This window comes from Podospora pseudocomata (genome assembly GCF_035222375.1).
Source record: "Podospora pseudocomata strain CBS 415.72m chromosome 1 map unlocalized CBS415.72m_1, whole genome shotgun sequence".
NCBI lineage: Eukaryota > Fungi > Ascomycota > Sordariomycetes > Sordariales > Podosporaceae > Podospora > Podospora pseudocomata.
The window spans coordinates 5,709,970-5,727,412 of NW_026946363.1; the positions used below are offsets into that span (position 1 = coordinate 5,709,970).

The following is a 17,443-nucleotide window of genomic DNA, read 5'->3' on the forward strand; positions in this document are numbered from 1 at the left end:
CGGCGAGGTATTGTTGGTGGATGCTGGTGGGCGGTGGGGGTTTAAATCCAGGTCGGTGATGGAATTGGTGGACCCCTTGCATTTTTGCTCACAGAGCCCCCGTCTTTGGCCGGGGAAGCAGCATCATGCAGCTCTGATGGTCCCTTTTTGGTGCCAATTGGCCCGTTCGCTAGCCTCGCCCGCATCTATCATCCATTCACCAGAGCCCATTCCAACGCTGGGGCATGCAAGTGCTATGAAAAATTCTGGCAAAAAAAAAAAAAAAAGGGCGATCCAAAGATCTCCGAGACACTGTCAGGACCGAGCCGTGGCCTGCCTGACTGATCTGCTGCGGTCCTGTCATCCCGACTTTTTTTCAGATGGCCACCGTCCTATCTTAACACTGCGTATGAAGTACACTAACCCGCCCTCGGAACCGTCCTGGTGGTCCGCTAGTAGATCCATCCAATATCCATCAGTCTAAACTAAAAGCTCAGGGTAGCTTTTTTGTACCTGTCCCAATATCCTGCCACATCGGCACCCTCTCCTGTCTAACCTCCACACACCCGTTGCTCCTTCCCAGTCGTTCTCCTTCGTGCTCGCTGTGACGTTTATACCAACCGAGGTGCCCTCCCGGTCCCGTCTCTTGCGTGGCGTCATCGACACAGCAACTCCGGATTCGCTCTAAGAAGTGAGAGTTGTTGGTGCCGCTCGCCGCCCACCCTTGCGTCAGCATCAGCGTCAGAGAACCCGGGGTTGAGCGAGGTACAAGAATCCCTGAACACAGGGAGTCGTCCCTGCAGACAACTGCAGACAACCGGTGACACCACACACTACAGCTGGGCCTTGATCCCGCCGATTGATACCCCCCCGAGCCAGCGGATCCAAAGCAACAAGATCGCCCTACGGACCACTCATCACTGACGTTGCCGTTGGCTGGTCAGGTTGATCACCTCCCTGCTATAGGCGAGAACATATTCCCAACGCTCGGTCCTGGGTCTGCACGGAGTGCTTTGGTGCTTTGGGTGCGTTGCTGAAAGGTGAGGTGGTTGGCCATCGGTTGAAAGAAGGGCTCCATCTCACGGCCCGCTAGAGCTCCGACTGGACGTCTCTCCCGCAGCTCCGCGCGCTTGTGCCCCTAAACCCCCGGCCTCGCAGCCCCCAAAATCGTCGGCCAAGCACCCCCCCCCTCCCCCAAGAAGGACCCGGCACCAAAGCACCCCTGATTACAAGCCGCGTGCTCGTCCTCGAGTCTTTTTTTCCCTAGGGATCTTGCGAAGGAGAAACAAACTGACAGCAAAATACCCGGTGACCGCAGGGAGAGAGAAATCGCATCATTTCCCTTCATCTCCCTTCATTCTCGTTCATTTCTTTTGCCATCTTATTTCAGACCAGCCCGCGGGTCCAGTCGATTCTCGCTGCATGCAGCCGCACTTGGGGCTCCAGTCTGTGTCGATTCCGCCTGTTTGGCGTCCCGTGAGGAGTCGGAGCTGCGAGCTTCAGGTTTGACTTGCTACATCATATCTCAACCTGGCATTTCGAAAACAAATAAGGCAGCCTTCAAAGGAAACGCGCGAGATCCCTACTCACCTAGCCAGCGTCTGTTTCCTTTCTTTCCTCTCAACACATCAACCACGACTGCTGGGGGACATCACTCAGTGTCGAATCTTTCACAACATACACAATGCCGTCGAGGTTTACCTATCAGCCCGTGTAAGTCATACATTCATTCCAGTTTACGTCATTTTACTTTCTATGTCATCCACCATTTGTTTGGTATACTCCATCTACCAGATCAATGAGATGAATTTTCATACGTCTTCTCATATATGTCGAGAACGCCTCCTGAATCAGAGAAATCTACCCGCTCTTTCCCCCTTTGTTTTTCATCAGCTGCCCAAATCCCGACAAAACACGCTCTCGCGATTTTGGCGTTGTTTCTTGGTTTTTTTCTCTTTTTTTTTCTTTAAATTTTATTTGGGAAGGTTGGGGAACAACACATTTGCTAACACGTCGGGTGGTGTCCACCCTGATTGTTTAGTCGGGAATACCATGTGGTAGTTTTAGGCGCAGGTTGGTTTGCCTTCCTCCTCTTCTCCCCCACATATCCCACGCTTGCGCAGAAATTCACAAGAGCTCTCTTCTTTGGTGGAGGAGCGAAAGAGTGACAATGCCCAGATGGGTGGTGGTTGCGGATTGTCTGAGTGGTAGTACGACTTTTTTTTGCTGACGTTGTTTTTTTTGGCTTCTCTAAGGTGGTGTCGGGAAGAGTTGCTTGACTGGTGTGTATGCCCCTTTTTTGCTTGTATAACCCTGGGTTCTTTTGGTGGTCACACATAACCCTGAATATGCCCCCTTTCACCTATTTATCCCGGAGCGAGGATTGACTGACGAGAACAGCCCAATTTGTCCACAATGAATGGATTGAGAGCTATGATCCGACAATCGAGGATTCATACAGGACGCAGGTGACTGTTGATGTGAGTCTCTTGCCATTCCTCTCACAATGCATTTTACTGACGCATGGTTTCAAGGGACGGCAAGTAGTACTCGAGATGTAAGCACACCCACACAACGCTGGCTCTTCACACGTCTAGACGCGTTTTGTTACACTATACTAACCCCATCTTCTTCCCCTCCTCCCCAGCCTCGACACTGCAGGAACAGACCAATTCGTCGCTATGCGCGACCTGTTTCTCAAATCGGGGCAAGGGTTTCTTCTAGTCTTTAGCATCGCCTCCCGCAGCTCGTTTGATGAGCTCGCGACCTTGAGAGAAGAGATTCTCCGCATCAAAGACGACGACACGGTCCCGATTGTGATGGTGGGCAACAAGGCCGATTTGGAAGATCAGAGGGCGGTGGACAGGGCGAGGGCGTTTGGGGTTTCGAGGAGTTGGAACGCGCCGTATTATGAGAGCAGTGCCAGGACGAGGAGTAAGTTTTCTTGTTATTGGTTGTGTGTGATGTGGGTTGGTGGCTGATGAGAAGATGTAGCGAATGTGGACGAGGTGTTTATCGATCTTTGTCGGCAGCTGTGCAGGAGGGAAGACATGCTGGAGGAGCAGGCGAGGGATGAATTGGGGCAGAAGATGAGTGATGAGGCGGCGAAGAAGAGGAGGAGGAGGAGGAGGAGGAAGGAGAAGTGTGTAATTCTTTGAGAGGTGGGGGTCATGGATTGGGGAAGGGACTACGAGGGTTTTGAAACATGTGGAATGAAGCTATGCTATGATTGGGATTGGCGAGGTAGTTGGGTGGGCGGGATATTTATCTTAATTATACTTGTGTGTTTATCATGAACGACACTCTTGGGGCCAGATGGGGAGGCGCGAGTCGTTTGGGTTTTCTGGAATCTTTGCACAGTTTTATATGCTGGGGGATTTTCTTTCTCGTTGTTGGTGTCTACTTCTTTCCCCTGAATAGCCAAACAACCACCTTTGACTAAACCATCTTGGTTTGGCCAACAACTCCATTCCTAGCTATAACACCACCAGCCCATAACTTGATCAACAACCAGCCGATGTCGGCCAACGCATCGGACTCCCAAATATCACAATCACCTACACCTACATATATCACATTGCAGAACAGCACCAGAGCTCTTTTCTCAGCCGCGGAACTTCCCGTCTGAGAACTGTAGCCAGAATAGGGGTGGTGCAGGCCATCTCGCAAAATTCGACAGGTCAGACGCATCTGATCAGACACTGCGCATCCAATTCTTTTGCAGGTCAGTACCCTAGCTAGGTATCTGCCAACTCCCGCGCTTACTGCGTGTAGAAGTAAGCGGCGCGGTACGGCGCGCACCCCGTGCTCGCTTCTCGGGGGCGGTAGTGAGGTGGCACAGCTATGTATTCAGATCATGTGAAGGAGCATTGGGGGTGGTGGACTGAGGATGAAATATTGAGATGTTGGGACGTTTGAGTGGCTATTATGGAGGGTTGATTGGAAGTGGCTTTCTTGAGGATGGGCGGAGAAGAGGTACATGGAAAAAACCTGCAGAAAACACATACCTAGTGTAAAGAGGCGCAAAGAAGAGATAAACGGCGGAGGGAAGAGGGTGTGCTGGCTGGTGGCTGCATGTTGATATCGGGATGCTAAAATCAGCTTCAATCGTAAGGTGAGCGAGATAAGATAGATGGCTGGTGTATGAGGCTTGTTTTCTCCCCAGTTAGATGGTAGATGTCGTTATGATGTCTCGGGTAACCAAAATAAACACGGTAGTAAAAGGGGCTATCTCGGTGCAAGGGAAGAAATAGGGGTTTGCATTCTTGGTACTGTGTAACCACATATCGCCAACATCCAAAAGACAAGAGGTCTCACGAGTATCTGCTGTTGGATGGGTTCCAACATATTTCCCATCAACTGCAAACCTGAATGTGAGCAACTCTGCAGTTGATATGACCTCAATGCACTCTCCCGCAACAGCGCAACATGTTTCAGAGGGCACGGTTGCCCAAGTGTGGTTTCTTTGAAGTCTCGCAAAATGGAAAAGGGGGAATATCAGTCAGACTGTGTGACGGCATGAACCTCTGTCTTGGGCCATGCGTCGCGACGTCACTTGAAACGCGGATGAGAGGCGGATGGTTGTGCGAGGAAACCTGACTGGTTGGTTCGTCACAAGGAACGGAAACACCTCGAGATGTTTGACAGGACGGGCAGTCGTCATGGTACGAAAAAGAGGAATACCAATGGTATGGGGTGTGGGTTGTGGTTGATCGCTCTCGAAGCACAGGAAAGGGCGGCAACATGGCACAATGCAAGTTTAAGCTCGAGATGCGATTTGCTCTTTGTCTTTGCAAGACCTTGAATACTGCCACCAATCAGCAATGGATCCAACAGACTTTGAGAAAATGTGCGACGTAAAGCCCGGGCAGAATCCGATCAGCAAATCGGAGGCCGTGTGTTGGTCCGAATTCTCCGTCGTCTGATGGTGGATGTGACTGTAGGTACGGACAGATATAATCTGCTTGCGCAAAGAAAACCTCAAAGCCTGCTTGGGCGACTGTTGGTGCCGATGCTGCCGGGTTTGCGAAACCGAGTTATATAGAGTCAAGCATTGAGTTTGTGACAGCGCCACGCCGGCGGTCTCGGATCCGGCCCGTTGAGAATCGGGGGAGTCTTGCGGCCGAAAATCAGGCCACGGCAGAGCCCGTCATCCGTCGGGGTTGACACCAAAGTGGGCAACGGCATCTGAACATGTCGCTGTTGGGTAATATCCGTTGCCTTTTGTTCTTGTTCATAATAAAGTGGGGGGTTTATGGCCACGGCCACAGCAACTCGATCGACCGCTTGGACCAGAACAGTCATGTGGGTGATGGCGCTAGTGTTTAAGATTGAGCCTGACTCCACCTTCTTATCTATATACTCTGGAGTGGAGAGAAGCACCCCTGCAATTCTCACCATGAAAGTTGAGATATTGATGCTTCATGAACTGTTACCAATATCCATCCTGGTGCTGCACTTGAGCTGTAGTCGAAATCGCCTTCTATTGTTCGATATTGGGTGTGCCTCTACGGCACTGATCTGCAGTGCGAATGTCATGCATAAGCGTTTGCGCCGCAGAGGATGGGACACTTGCTTTACTGAGCATTCTATAGGCTGGTATTCTCAACCTTTTCTTTTCCATCAGCATTCTTGCCCACTAGATGGTCTACCGTAGCCCAAAGTCTCTTCCATCGTCCTATTTCCGTCGTCACCGTCGTATATGGCAGCTTCGTATTGTCCAGGTAAAACAGACTTCTATGTAACCCTGGACACGGACAATGCCACCCCGAAGCCTGCAGGGCTGCGGGCAACGTCAAAGCCCAGACCCTCGGCGTGTGCCTGCCCCCTGTGTCTTGCGTGCTCCTGCCCCCGTGTCCGTCCCCTCGGAGCCATGATGCCCCTTGATCCCGATCACAGTCCACTGGGGAGCGTGTTTTCGTGTTTTCCTTCTCGAGTTTCGTTTCTGTCATCGTTGTTGTTGTTGTTGTTGCCGCTGCTGTCGTGTTCATCCAAACTCTTGTCATTCTTTTGCATATCCCGTCACTCGTTCGCCGCCCGCGTGGCTCCGACGGCATTGCCGCTCCTTCGAACCCTCCTTTCGCAACTATTCGCACTCTTGTCGCCGCTTGCTTGCCACGTTCACGCTCCTGTTGGTTCCCGCCGGTGATCTGGAACCACTGCTCTGGACTCGCAAACTTCTCGGCAGAATATCCAGAAGAGCTCCAGCGGATCTCTCAGATCACCGGATTCACTGATCACTAGCTGACCATCACTGCTGCTCGCTGCACGCCTTGCACGACACCGTCTCTGCACTACGTTAGTCATCGCCTGGTTCTGCGAGGGACTGCAGCCAACGCTTGATTTTCTCTTGATCTTCATCTCTCAGACACCACTTCTGCTTGCTGGAGCTGGGTGCCGCCGCGAAGAGCTCTCTTGCTCTCCCGCACATCTGAAACGGCAACCCCCGTCTCGGTCGTACGTGCACAATTTCATCCTGATCCCCTCCCATTACCGAGTCTGCCCAGTACCGACGTCCCACGCCTCTTTGGTGCAGTCTCCCGAATTCCCTGAGAAGGAAAAAAAAGAACACTCCAAGTTGTTGGCGTCCTCGCCGTTGCTTGTCTTTTCATCGGTTCCTCGCACTACAGCACAACGTGCGACTTGTACGACATTGCACCTGATTCGCCGGGTGGGAAGGATAGACACAGCGTACGGTATACAACCGGGTCGCCCAATACCGCGCAGTGTGAGGTGACAGGGGTGTGTTCGTGGGGACGTCGAAACACAAAGGTACGTGATACCTCATCCCGTCACAGTTCCCCCCAGGGGTTCGTCGCTGGCTTGGCTTGGCTTGGCTTCGCGGTAGGTAGTAACCTCACACACACGCACAACTTTGCTTGGGCCAACCTGAACAGGCAAATCTGGCAAATGGGTTGAATACTATCGATCTGTTGTTACACTACCCGCCCCCGAACACCCTCGTTTTTTTTTCTTTCCTTCTGTCTGTCCCGTTCTGCCCGCCAGGCCATCACGGCTAACCTCTGATTACCTGGCGTATAGGCTGTCACGTCGTTTTATTTGGCTTCGCGAGGTCGAAGGCCACTGGTTTGTTGAAGATTAATTCTCTCGTTTTCCTGTTTGTTGGGCCTGGTTCGTGTGACGGCGCACGCTGGGTTCGGTCCAATCCTTTTTTTCCATTCTCCTACGCTGGCATAGATTACGCTCGTTTGTCGCGGCTACACACGCGTCCGGTTCCACGACTCTGGGATTTGGGACTGGGGGCACCCGACGTTTGCGATACCAGGTGTTTATGAGGTCCGAAGGTTGAGACAGACACGGTTTACTATTTACCATCAGCGGCAACTCGTGCCACCCCGCCCTCCAGCAAACATTGGCAAACCGTTTCTTGTCGAAACCAAATCAGCAACAGCCTATGCTCGTGGAGTCGAAAGAAGGACCGGAAGGATTCGAAAAAGCCAGGGAAAGGAGGACTCGAAGGGAACGAACAGCCGGACTGGATGAGCCGAGGTGCAAGAGGGCTCTGAGCTAAATGAGTACTAAAGATGGGAGAGGTATGGACCGATCACCACCAGCTGGGTCAATTGCAAGGGCGAGGGAGCGTGCCGCTGCTGGGTTACCGAGGCAGGAAAGGTCGCCACCAAGGTCAAGGCGAGGGCCAGCTGATGAGGAACCGCAAATCACAAGACCATCGAGACCACAAGCACCACCAGGACTACAGACGAAGGATGGGAATATCGGCGTGGCGATCTCCCGCCCGACACAGGTTCCACAATGGCCCCTGGCAGGCGGTCCTATTATAGCTCCCTCGAGTTCCAGCGGTGAACCGTATCGACCACCGCCGGGCAAGTCGCAGCCGCCGCAACGACCTCCGCGTCCGAGCCGAGTGCCCTCGATATTGGACGGCTCCAAGGTGCAGGATCCCACGCCGGTATTCCAGTATCGCCCGCGACCTGGAAGAGAACCCTCGGGCCAGGAGTTGCTACCCGTGCCAGAAACGCCGTCCTCGGTGTCCCGAGCATCAACACAATCTTCAATAGTGTCAATACCTGACTTTCCCATCCCTGCCCAGATTCCACCAGGACCACCGAGACGAAGCGTCAACCTCGGACCGCCGCCCTCTGCGCGACGTGGTGTTTCGTCTTTCTACTCCAATGTATCATATGTTTCACCTATTCCCGAAGAGAGCCCTCGCTCTCGATCACATACATCTTTTGCCTCGAGCGCTGCGATACCTGATGGCTGGGACACACCATCACCCGGACCCAGTCCTCAGTACCCGGAAGCCTTTTACGACGACACTATCCTGGAGGAGGCCGGTCCTTTTGGTGATGAGGAGGAGAGTCGGTTGGTACGAAACGCTAGTGTCGGAAAACGAGCGAAGCCAACTCTCGTGGGAACCGTAGTGGCTCCTGGCCCGCAACAGGAAGATCAAAACAGGAGGCCGGAGCCAAGGCCACTGCAAGGCGGGCCATTTGACGAGGGTACAGGTTACGTGGACTATTCGAGTTCTTCCAGCACGATTCCAGCTTCAGCGAGGTTGCCTATCGGCGCGGCAGTCACTCGGGATTCTGTGATCAATGCCTTGTCCTCGGCAAGTGCGGATGATCCGTCGACCACACCGGCACAGCGAGAAGAAAAAACACCATCTCCACAAGAAAGTCTAGAACCTAGACAATACAGCCGGCTGTCGGCCATTCGAAGACCGCCACGGTTGGATATGGATGCTGTACGCAAGGCCGAGGCGAGGGGGAGCTTGACGAGTTTGCCAGAATTGATCAGACGGGCGACGAAACTAGCTGCGAGTTTGGAAAAGGGCAAGAGACCGGCGAGTCGGTTCGATGACCTGGACTATTCGGGTTCGGAGGGATATGGAGGTGAGGGCACATCTTGGCTCGATATATAAAGAACAGAAGCTAACACGCCATGAAGTTCGCAATGAGAAGCATCAATCCGGGCTCTCGGACATGCTCGCAGCCTTCCCACCACCCGCCCAACCAGGAGCAAGCAGCAGCCGTCGCAGTATCCGCAACAGCATACGAGACCATGTTCAGTCATGGCCATTGCCGATGAACACACGCTCCAACAACACATCTCGGGAAGCCAACGGCCCTGACAGCGACCCTGACAATCCGGACAAGAAGCAGAACCGCCGGTGCTGTGGGCTCCCTCTTTGGGGGTTTATCGTGGTAATGATTGTCATTCTGGTCATCATGGCCGCCGCTATCATTATCCCGATCGAGTTCTTCGTCATCCGCAGGCAAAACAACGGCAACGACGCCCAAGCCTCGATACAACAATGTCAAGAGCAGTTGACATGCGCCAACGGGGGCACCAACGTCGTCAACGACGGGATTTGCTCCTGCATCTGCACCGGCGGCTTCACCGGCTTCGACTGCACCACCGCCCCATCACCAGGCTGCACCACCTTTACTCTCTCCAGCCCGGAGAACATGTCCAATGTTACCGTAGGGGACGCCATCCCACGACTTATCCAGCAAGCCCAGAGTAATTTTTCCATTCCGTTAGATGGGGAGCAGGTCATCGCCAAGCTTAACTCGGCCAACATGTCCTGCACGGCGACCAACGCCCTGGTGACCTTTGACGGCAGTGCCGTCCGCCAAAGCAGTGCGGCTGCTCTGGCGCAGGTTAATGATGTCAACGTCAACGCGGTGGTGATCGATGGGGTGTTTTGGACTACGATTACAATTTTCGCAGGGCAGTTCACCACCATCACGATTGATGCTCAGAATCCCTTGGGGATTCCCACCGGTACCGTCCGGCAGGGGGGATCTACGGTGTTATCAACGGGGACGGAAACGTCAATAAGACCAACACTGACAGTCACACCAACTGTCACCCGGACGGTTACCACGACGATCCCGCTGAGTTCAGGGCAGACAACGGTGCCTACGCCGACGCCGACGCCGGGGTTCAAGGTCACGGAGGATGTGCTGGATTTTGCGAGGGTGGTGGTGCTGTTTGTGTTGCAGGAGGAGAGCTTGAGGGGGGCGGAGGGGGTGCAGGTTGCGTTGCAGAATTTGTTTAGCAGGACTAGCCCGGTCGTGAGCGTGGAGGAGGCGAGGAACGTGACTGTTGGAGGGGGGTGGAGTGTGGATCTGGTGGATTGGAGGGTTGATCTTGGGAAAGGGGTGGTAGGGGGGACGCATGAGGATGGATAAGGGTGCGGGGTGGGGAATATTTGGGTTTCTATACTATAATGCCGGGAGCGATCTTTTTTTACTATTTGGGTGTTCAAGTTCAAAGGGGGAGGTGGCAGGGAATCAAGGCTAGGACCTTTATGTGAGGAGCGTGGTTACTTGATCGAGAGGAGTATCAGGGAGTTTGGGGAGAGGCGAGAAGACCGAAAAGCTGTTGTACAATACCAACCAACCTTGGAGAGAAAGCTTTTCACAGCGAGCTTTTTTTTCATAATCCTGCCGTTCTTTATCTAGGTGGCGGGGGGCGTCTTGGAGATATGGAGTTGGAGTTGCGAGAAGTTTTGGGGAGCAAGAGAAGAAATCTGCAGATATGTTTGATACCAGACCGTTGGGGATATTTACGCCTTGAATTAATGTTGATTTATACAGAATTGCTTGATTGTCGTTTACATTGCCACCTCTCCCTTTTGCTCTTTTGTTATCAAGTTGCCATTTACAGTATGTGGCCTTTTCTACAGAATACTGTCGTGTACAGTTGGGATTGGTTCTGCTTGAGGAAACTCAGTATCACGGAAAATCGGGATTGTTGACGGGCAGTCGCGATTCAAACAGACCCCGAAGATGAGGTTGAGAGTGGGGAGGAGATGGATCCGTGCGGAGAAGATGGTTTCTGGGGTGTCGCCTCCTTCTTCGTTGGAGCGGGGTGAGGAGGATGGTTCTGGAGCTTGCGGATGAGGCTGTCAAGGAGACCGAAGCTGAGGACGAGAAGGAATTCAGAAGAGTGATTATGAGTACAAGAGGTTGGTGATATACATGGCCGCTAAGACGGACCTGCTTCCGTCCTGCCTGTTGTTATTTACTGCGTACAGGAAGGATTGGTATTTATGGTGTATTGATGGCGTAACCGGGCTGGCCCTGGGGGGGGGGGGGCTGGTTGCGGAAGGTCCGGTCGGTCTGTCGGTCGGTGGTTCACATTAGGTGCGGAGTGTTTCGGGGTCTTGGAAGAATACCCAGAAGCAGATGAGATGGGAAGAAAAGTGGCGAGAGGAGTGGGTTATCATGTGACGCAGACGATGAAACTGCTCAAACAATCGACAAGCTTCCAGAGCAGCAATGAACAAAGACGCACGTTCGAAAAGATCGAAACAGGAAATGTGTGGAGAAAATCAAGCCATGCCTGAGGCCCCTAATTATTACGTCTATTGGCGCCGAGCACCTCCGCTCTCTTTCCCTTCTTGGCCTGGGAGGGGCCATCATTTGGCTGACGCCACCCAGACACACAATGTTTGGCTCCGGCAGGCCCGGGTCTCTAACGATAGCATTCCATTATTAACAGCCAGGGTCGCCAGCAGGCCAGTGGCCACTACGCAACACACCCTCATGCCCACCACCTCACCTCCCTCCAACAACACAAACACATTTCACCATAACACAAAGTCGACTGGCTCGCATCCTCCCATCGATACCTAACCAACTAACTAACCGACAAATCACCATCGTTTTTATCCGCGCTTTCCCTTTTTGCTGTTTCTTCCTCCAACCTGAGATCTCTCCACACAACCACCGCGACAAGTGCCTGTCGACTTCCCGCCGCTGGACGATTAGCGATAACCCTCACTAGCTTGACTTTACAATCGACACGCGGCCCCTAAACACAACAACACCAACAATACACTGTTCCGTCGGCAATCATGCTCATGAAGTCACTCTCACTTGCAGCGGCTGCCGGCCTTTTGGCTGCCCCGGCTGCTAACGCATTTCTCATCCCTCCCGAGATCAGCGAATCCGACCTCAAGATCGCCCAGGAAGTCGAGTTCGCCGAGCCCAAAATCGCAGAGGTCCAGCCCATCGATCTTGAATGCCCTGGATGCCCGCTCAACATCAAGGGGCGATTTGGACAAGACATTCAGGTCAAGACTGGACGACCAAACCACCTCGAGCTTCTGTTTGCCATCGAGCACCGCCCTGAAGGTGGCGATCGTTTGTTGGTGAACGACTTTGAACTGTACCCCTTTGCCGACCCATTCTCTAGCAATTTGATGGCGCCCCAGGTGTTGGATGACGGTGCAGAGGCGGAAACAAGACATGATCACCATGGTGGAGAAGAAGATGGGCATCGCAGGGGCAAGCACCATCGACGACCGAAACCGCAGGCTCAGCGACTTGGCTTTGGGCTTCATGTCTCCCCGATTCAGAAGGATACTGATGGCAAATTTGAGCTTATTGAGGTTGAACTGCAGGTTATTGAAGTCGGGTACACGTTTGTCGAGAACATTCCCAAGGTCAGGGTCAATCTTGTGAAGGACCAGGAGGGTAAACTCCTCATGACCACCGTCGAGAAGACCACCACCCAGACTATTGTCGAGGTTTCCGATGAGGACAAGCCCGCCGAGTGCACCACTCGGATCTGCCAGCTCATGGCTGCCGCGCACGAGAAGATGGAGCAGCTCCGCAAGATGAGACTTCCTGGTTGCCATGGTGGTAACAAGGAGGGCATGGGCATGAGACCTGCCTTCCACCACGGAGGCGAGCACCATCACGGCGGCCACCACGGCCACAGCGAGCCTCGCCCTGGTCGCATGGGTATGCGCGAGCACAGCTGGGGCAAGCTGTTCAAGAACATCACCTCGCACATCTTGCTTCCGGTCCTCATCGGTCTCGTCGCTGGTGTCGCCGTTAGCTTGATCGGTATGGCGGTTGGTACCGTTATTGTTGGCTTGTGGCGCTTCTTCCGCAAGCCTACCCACACTTCCCGTAGACACTCCAGACGTCACTCTCTCCACAAGGCTTCCCACAAGGAGGCCGTTGTTGCCGAGGAGAAGTCTGGGCTTTTGACTGAGGAGGAGCAGGATGCCCCTCCTGCTTACCAGGATGCGGAGACCAACACCGCCGCCAAGCCCGCCGGGGAGGTTTAAACTAGTGGTGTATGAGATAAAGGTGCTCGAAGGAGAAGATTGGAAAGCTGCCACAGGGGGGGCGGGAGGCTTTTGGATTGCGGGCGTTTTTAGGGGACCCTGACTGAGCTGGACAAAAACACACACGGCTGACACTCCTTTTGATTTTTTTTCATCATCATTGTCAAAACGAGGGTTGTTTTTTTTCCAGATTCCAGGAGTTTTCGTGTTTTCTTTTACATTTTCCTATTGTTTGGTCTTTTTTTTCTCTTGATCATCAAAAATACCCACATTCCTTTTTAGTTTTATACACCTACTCGGAGATGAAATATGAACAACAATCTGTCAAGATTTGACGTCACTGAGTTTGTCCCTTGATGTGTGCATGTGTGACGGGGCGGGGGAGAGAAGAAGAGGTTGTCAAGGTTTGAGCTAATGTGTCTTTGTGATGCAACGAAAATGAAAGATGGGTTGCAGGATGGGGTTTTCCGTGGGAGATCTCCCGAGATCTGCCTTGCAGTATGCAGCTATTTTGGATGGGTGGGTGGTTTTGAGGCCGGTGAGATGCCGGACTGTGTGGAGACATTGGGAGGGTGTAAGTCAATGTTCAGTCTCTTTAGCCTAGGACTGACTGTTCTGAGAAGTGTCAGAGAAGATTAGCTGTGCCTGGTCTAGAAAGTCACCCCTCATGTCCAGCAATCTCTCACCGTATCAATCATACTGTGTAACTCGAATGTGGACACATCCAAGAGGTGGCCGCCAAACAGGTCGCAGTTCGCCTCTTGTTTCTCTGCGCGCGCGCCCGCCCGCCTGCGGCTTTCCCAATCCCCGACTCCACACGGGCTATCTTGCTGTTGTTATCGATAGGCATGTCCCCAATTCGCTCCACCAAAATTCCCCCCCACCGCCTTTGGTCGCAACACTGGCAGAATTCGCTTTTTTCGCGGAATTGCTCTCGACCCTTGCCGCAGCACAACGACTTGGCGACAACCTTTTTTTTTTTTTTTTTTTTTTTTTTTTCTCTCTCTCTCTCTTTTTCGTTGCTGGTTGAATTTCTTTGTCAACCACCACCCATCACCGATTCCACCTCCAGTCGCAATCCATATTTTTCTGGATCGCGCTCTCCTTTTCTCACCATTGCTTGATCTGAGGAAAACAACAAAGCAACAATGGGCAAGTCAAGTTCCAAGAAGCGCTCCCGCTCCGACGAGGACGACATCGCTGTCGCGGCGCAAGAGCAGGAGGTTATGAAGAAGAGCAAGGTGGACGAGAACGGCAAGAGCGAGGTGACAAAGTCTGAGTCTTCCGACAAGAAATCCAAGAAGGAAAAGAAGGACAAGAAGGAGAAGAAGGACAAGTCTGAGAAGAAGGAGAAGAAGGACAAGAAGGACAAGAAGGAAAAGAAGGAAAAGAAGGAAAAGAAGTCCAATTCGGCTGCCGAGGAGGAGGAGGAGCCCGCCGCCGCTGAGGAACCAGCCGTCGAGTCCTCCGAGAAGAAGTCCAAGAAGGACAGGAAAGACAAAAAGGACAAGAAGGACAAGAAGTCCAAAGAGGAGAACCAGCTACCCCCCTCCCACCCCGACGCCCAAAAACCAAAGTCGCAAGAGGAGGCAATGGCGGAGGAGACCCAACCCAAAGGCCGCTTCATCTGCTTCGTCGGCAACCTCCCTTACACGGCCACGGCGGAATCCCTCACCGCCCACTTCGCCGCTCTCCAGCCCACCTCTGTCCGTCTCCTCACCGAGCGCGACGACCCCAAAAAGTCGCGCGGGATCGCCTTTGTCGAGTTTGACCGCTTCGACAGGATGAAGACGTGCCTGGAGAAGTTTCACCACACCGAGTTTGAGGGGAGGAAGATTAATGTTGAGTTGACGTATGTTCCCCCTTATCCCCTTTCCCCCTGATGGATGTTTCTGCTGACAAGTTATACGCAAATAATTAGTGCCGGCGGCGGAGGCAAAACCCCCCAACGCCTCGACAAGATCAAGGAGAAGAACGCCAAGCTCAACGAGGAGCGCCGCAGCAGGATGAAGAAGGTCGAGGTCGAAAAGGCCGAGAAGGAAAAGGCAAAGGCTGCTGACAGTGCTGAGGAGAAGCCTGCTGAGGAGGAGGACGACCAAGCTGGTATCCACCCTTCCCGCCGGGCGCAGGTCGGGGCCGAGTTCAACGAAGATGAGGAGGACAATTTCGGGTATAGCAATGGTGGTGGTGGCAGGGGTAGGAGGGGTGGTGGTGGTAGAGGCGGTGGTGGTAGGGGGAGAGGTGGTGGTAGAGGTAGAGGTGGGAGAGGTGGCGGCGGTGGGAGGTTTCAAAAGAAGTGGTAGATCATTTCCACTGCTGTCTTGAGAGGGGGGAAAATATAGGAGAAAATGGATTGGTAAAAAGAAAAAAAAAATGGGAAAAGGGAGTGGATACAGGTTTCACACCTGGGCTTCTCTTTGCTGTTAGGTAGATATAATGTGGTTCTGGCTGGTTGGTTGGACAATGGTGTTTTAAGCAAAAGTTGGGAGTACGCTTATGATACCCCTTTTGTTTTCTGGCTGAAAAAGTTGCAGAATAGAAGAGTGTAGGGCTCAGAGAGAAGAGAGAGAAGAATGGAGAGTTCAGGTCGTCAACCATCTAGGGTGTATCGGTCTTTTTTAAACACGGTGATAAGCTGAGAGAGCCAGGTGAATTCAGATCATCGTGCGGCACCACGGGAAGCCAGTATACGAGACACTAAATTGTCATCAGCATACAAACAGACACCGCATTTCACATCAAAGCAGTTTCAAGATGTCTTCTTTCGCACATTCATCATATTCTCCCCTCCTCTCACCTCAACCTCAAACTACGTACCCTCCTCCCCCAACTCCTCCTCCCTCCCCAACCCAGCTATCTACAGAAAATAATAAAAAGAAACGAGAAGCAACGGAAAAAGCCCTAGTAACAACCCCTAGATTATTGACGGTTGGGTAGGATCGCCAGCGTGTGGAGGAAACACAAAAACGTGAGAGTTCGTTGAGAGCGACATGTGCCTGATTACTCGACACTCTTGTATACCCCCAATACAATATCTGCGGCCATAAAGCCAGAAAAAGGTTGATTCAAACAGCCTAGGTATCTTCGTACCTTGCATGACTGCCTTCATCCCTTCTTCCGTCTAGTCAAGCCTCAAATCTTGCAGGGTATCCCATACTAAAGGTACGGTGTAACCCCCGAACTACACGTCATACTTCATCCACACGCGAAGCGACCCCGGGAATGGTTTGAAAAAGGTGTTATTGGGGTTGTACTATGGAGGTTGAAGCCAAATAGCAGGCGCAGGCATATGTCGTCGGGTATAGATGGTGTGTGTGTGTGTGTGTGTGTGTGTGATTGTATGGTTTGCATTACGGAAAACAATCGTTCGTCGTCGTAGCGATTAGTAAGAAGCACTTCCTTTTGCTTTTTTTTTTTTTTCGAATTGAAGACGAGAAAACAAGGTTATTAGAGGAGCGTGCACTTGGACGACTTCTTCTTCGTCTGAGGAGCAGCCTTGGGCTCAATGACGGCTCTGAGGTGGCTGGGTTAGTCTCTGATCTGAGGTGTTTCAGTGGGTAAAAAGATGAATTGCTTACCTGATGGCATAGTCAAAGACGGTCTTGAGACCCATCTGTGTCAAGGCAGAGCATTCGGCGTACTTGTAAGCTCCAATCTCCTTGGCAAGGGCCAATCCCATGGGATAGGTAATAGGCGACCACCGCTTCTCGGCCATTGTCTTGAGCGTATTAGGGTCATCTCTGGCGTCCAGCTTGGTGCCAACCAGCACAATGGGAATATTGGGAGCGTGATGTCCGATTTCGGGCCACCACTATAGAACGCGTCAGAATATGGGAATGATCAGAACTTGCTCGATAAGGAGGTCCATACCTTGGCCTTCACGTTGTCAAACGAAGGAGGGCTGACGAGGGAGAAGCAGATGAGGAAAACATCGGTCTGGGGGTATGAGAGAGGCCGCAATCTGTCGTAATCTTCTTGACCGGCCGTATCCCACAACCCCAAGCTGATGGGCCTTCCATCAACAGTTACGCTCGCAGAGTAGTTGTCGAATACCGTGGGGATGTATTCGCCGGGGAAAGCATTTGTTGTGTAGGAGATGAGCAGACATGTCTACCCCACGTCGGTCAGTCAAAAAGTCAGGAGAGCCAAGGAGAGAATACATAACGGGCATCCTTACCTTGCCGACGGCACCATCACCTGTGACAACGCACTATACACGAAGAAAGGAAACAATTAGCCTTGCGTTCTCCTCGACGCGAATCTTCATGACGCGAATAGGAGGTTGGGATTGGAACTGGCGGTGTCGGCGCCGGGCTGGCGTTGTTGACGAACCTTGATCGACTGGACGGGCGGGGTGGCCATGGTTGAGAGATATTTGGCTTCTCGTGT

At 52.6% G+C, this 17,443-nt stretch overlaps 5 protein-coding genes across 5 annotated transcripts; 4 read left to right on the top strand and 1 right to left on the bottom strand.

The window, feature by feature from the left end:
- The first annotated feature begins 304 nt into the window (after positions 1-304).
- RSR1 (Ras-related protein rsr1) lies at positions 305-3,423 on the top strand. The gene is made up of 7 exons (XM_062886338.1): positions 305-1,019; positions 1,052-1,692; positions 2,116-2,189; positions 2,380-2,459; positions 2,514-2,536; positions 2,627-2,913; positions 2,974-3,423. Exons 2-7 carry the CDS (start codon positions 1,664-1,666, stop codon positions 3,135-3,137), a joined length of 657 nt encoding a protein of 218 aa, XP_062749413.1. The 5' UTR covers positions 305-1,019; positions 1,052-1,663; the 3' UTR covers positions 3,138-3,423.
- A 3,586-nt stretch (positions 3,424-7,009) lies between these two features.
- QC762_119040 (uncharacterized protein) lies at positions 7,010-10,593 on the top strand. The gene is made up of 2 exons (XM_062886339.1): positions 7,010-8,855; positions 8,911-10,593. The coding sequence occupies exons 1-2, from the start codon at positions 7,511-7,513 to the stop codon at positions 10,158-10,160; spliced, it is 2,595 nt and encodes an 864-aa protein (XP_062749414.1). The 5' UTR covers positions 7,010-7,510; the 3' UTR covers positions 10,161-10,593.
- Positions 10,594-11,830: 1,237 nt separating this feature from the next.
- Positions 11,831-13,054, top strand: QC762_119050 (uncharacterized protein; the record flags this gene model as incomplete). Its single annotated transcript, XM_062886340.1, has 1 exon — positions 11,831-13,054. The coding sequence occupies one exon, from the start codon at positions 11,831-11,833 to the stop codon at positions 13,052-13,054; it is 1,224 nt and encodes a 407-aa protein (XP_062749415.1).
- An 835-nt stretch (positions 13,055-13,889) lies between these two features.
- QC762_119060 (uncharacterized protein) lies at positions 13,890-15,653 on the top strand. The gene is made up of 2 exons (XM_062886341.1): positions 13,890-14,906; positions 14,976-15,653. Exons 1-2 carry the CDS (start codon positions 14,203-14,205, stop codon positions 15,355-15,357), a joined length of 1,086 nt encoding a protein of 361 aa, XP_062749416.1. The 5' UTR covers positions 13,890-14,202; the 3' UTR covers positions 15,358-15,653.
- Positions 15,654-15,889: 236 nt separating this feature from the next.
- Positions 15,890-17,416, bottom strand: RAC1 (Rho GTPase protein rac1; the record flags this gene model as incomplete). The annotated part of the gene is made up of 5 exons (XM_062886342.1): positions 15,890-16,568; positions 16,633-16,865; positions 16,925-17,164; positions 17,232-17,264; positions 17,387-17,416. The coding sequence occupies 5 exons, from the start codon at positions 17,414-17,416 to the stop codon at positions 16,502-16,504; spliced, it is 603 nt and encodes a 200-aa protein (XP_062749417.1). The 3' UTR covers positions 15,890-16,501.
- Positions 17,417-17,443: the final 27 nt, after the last annotated feature.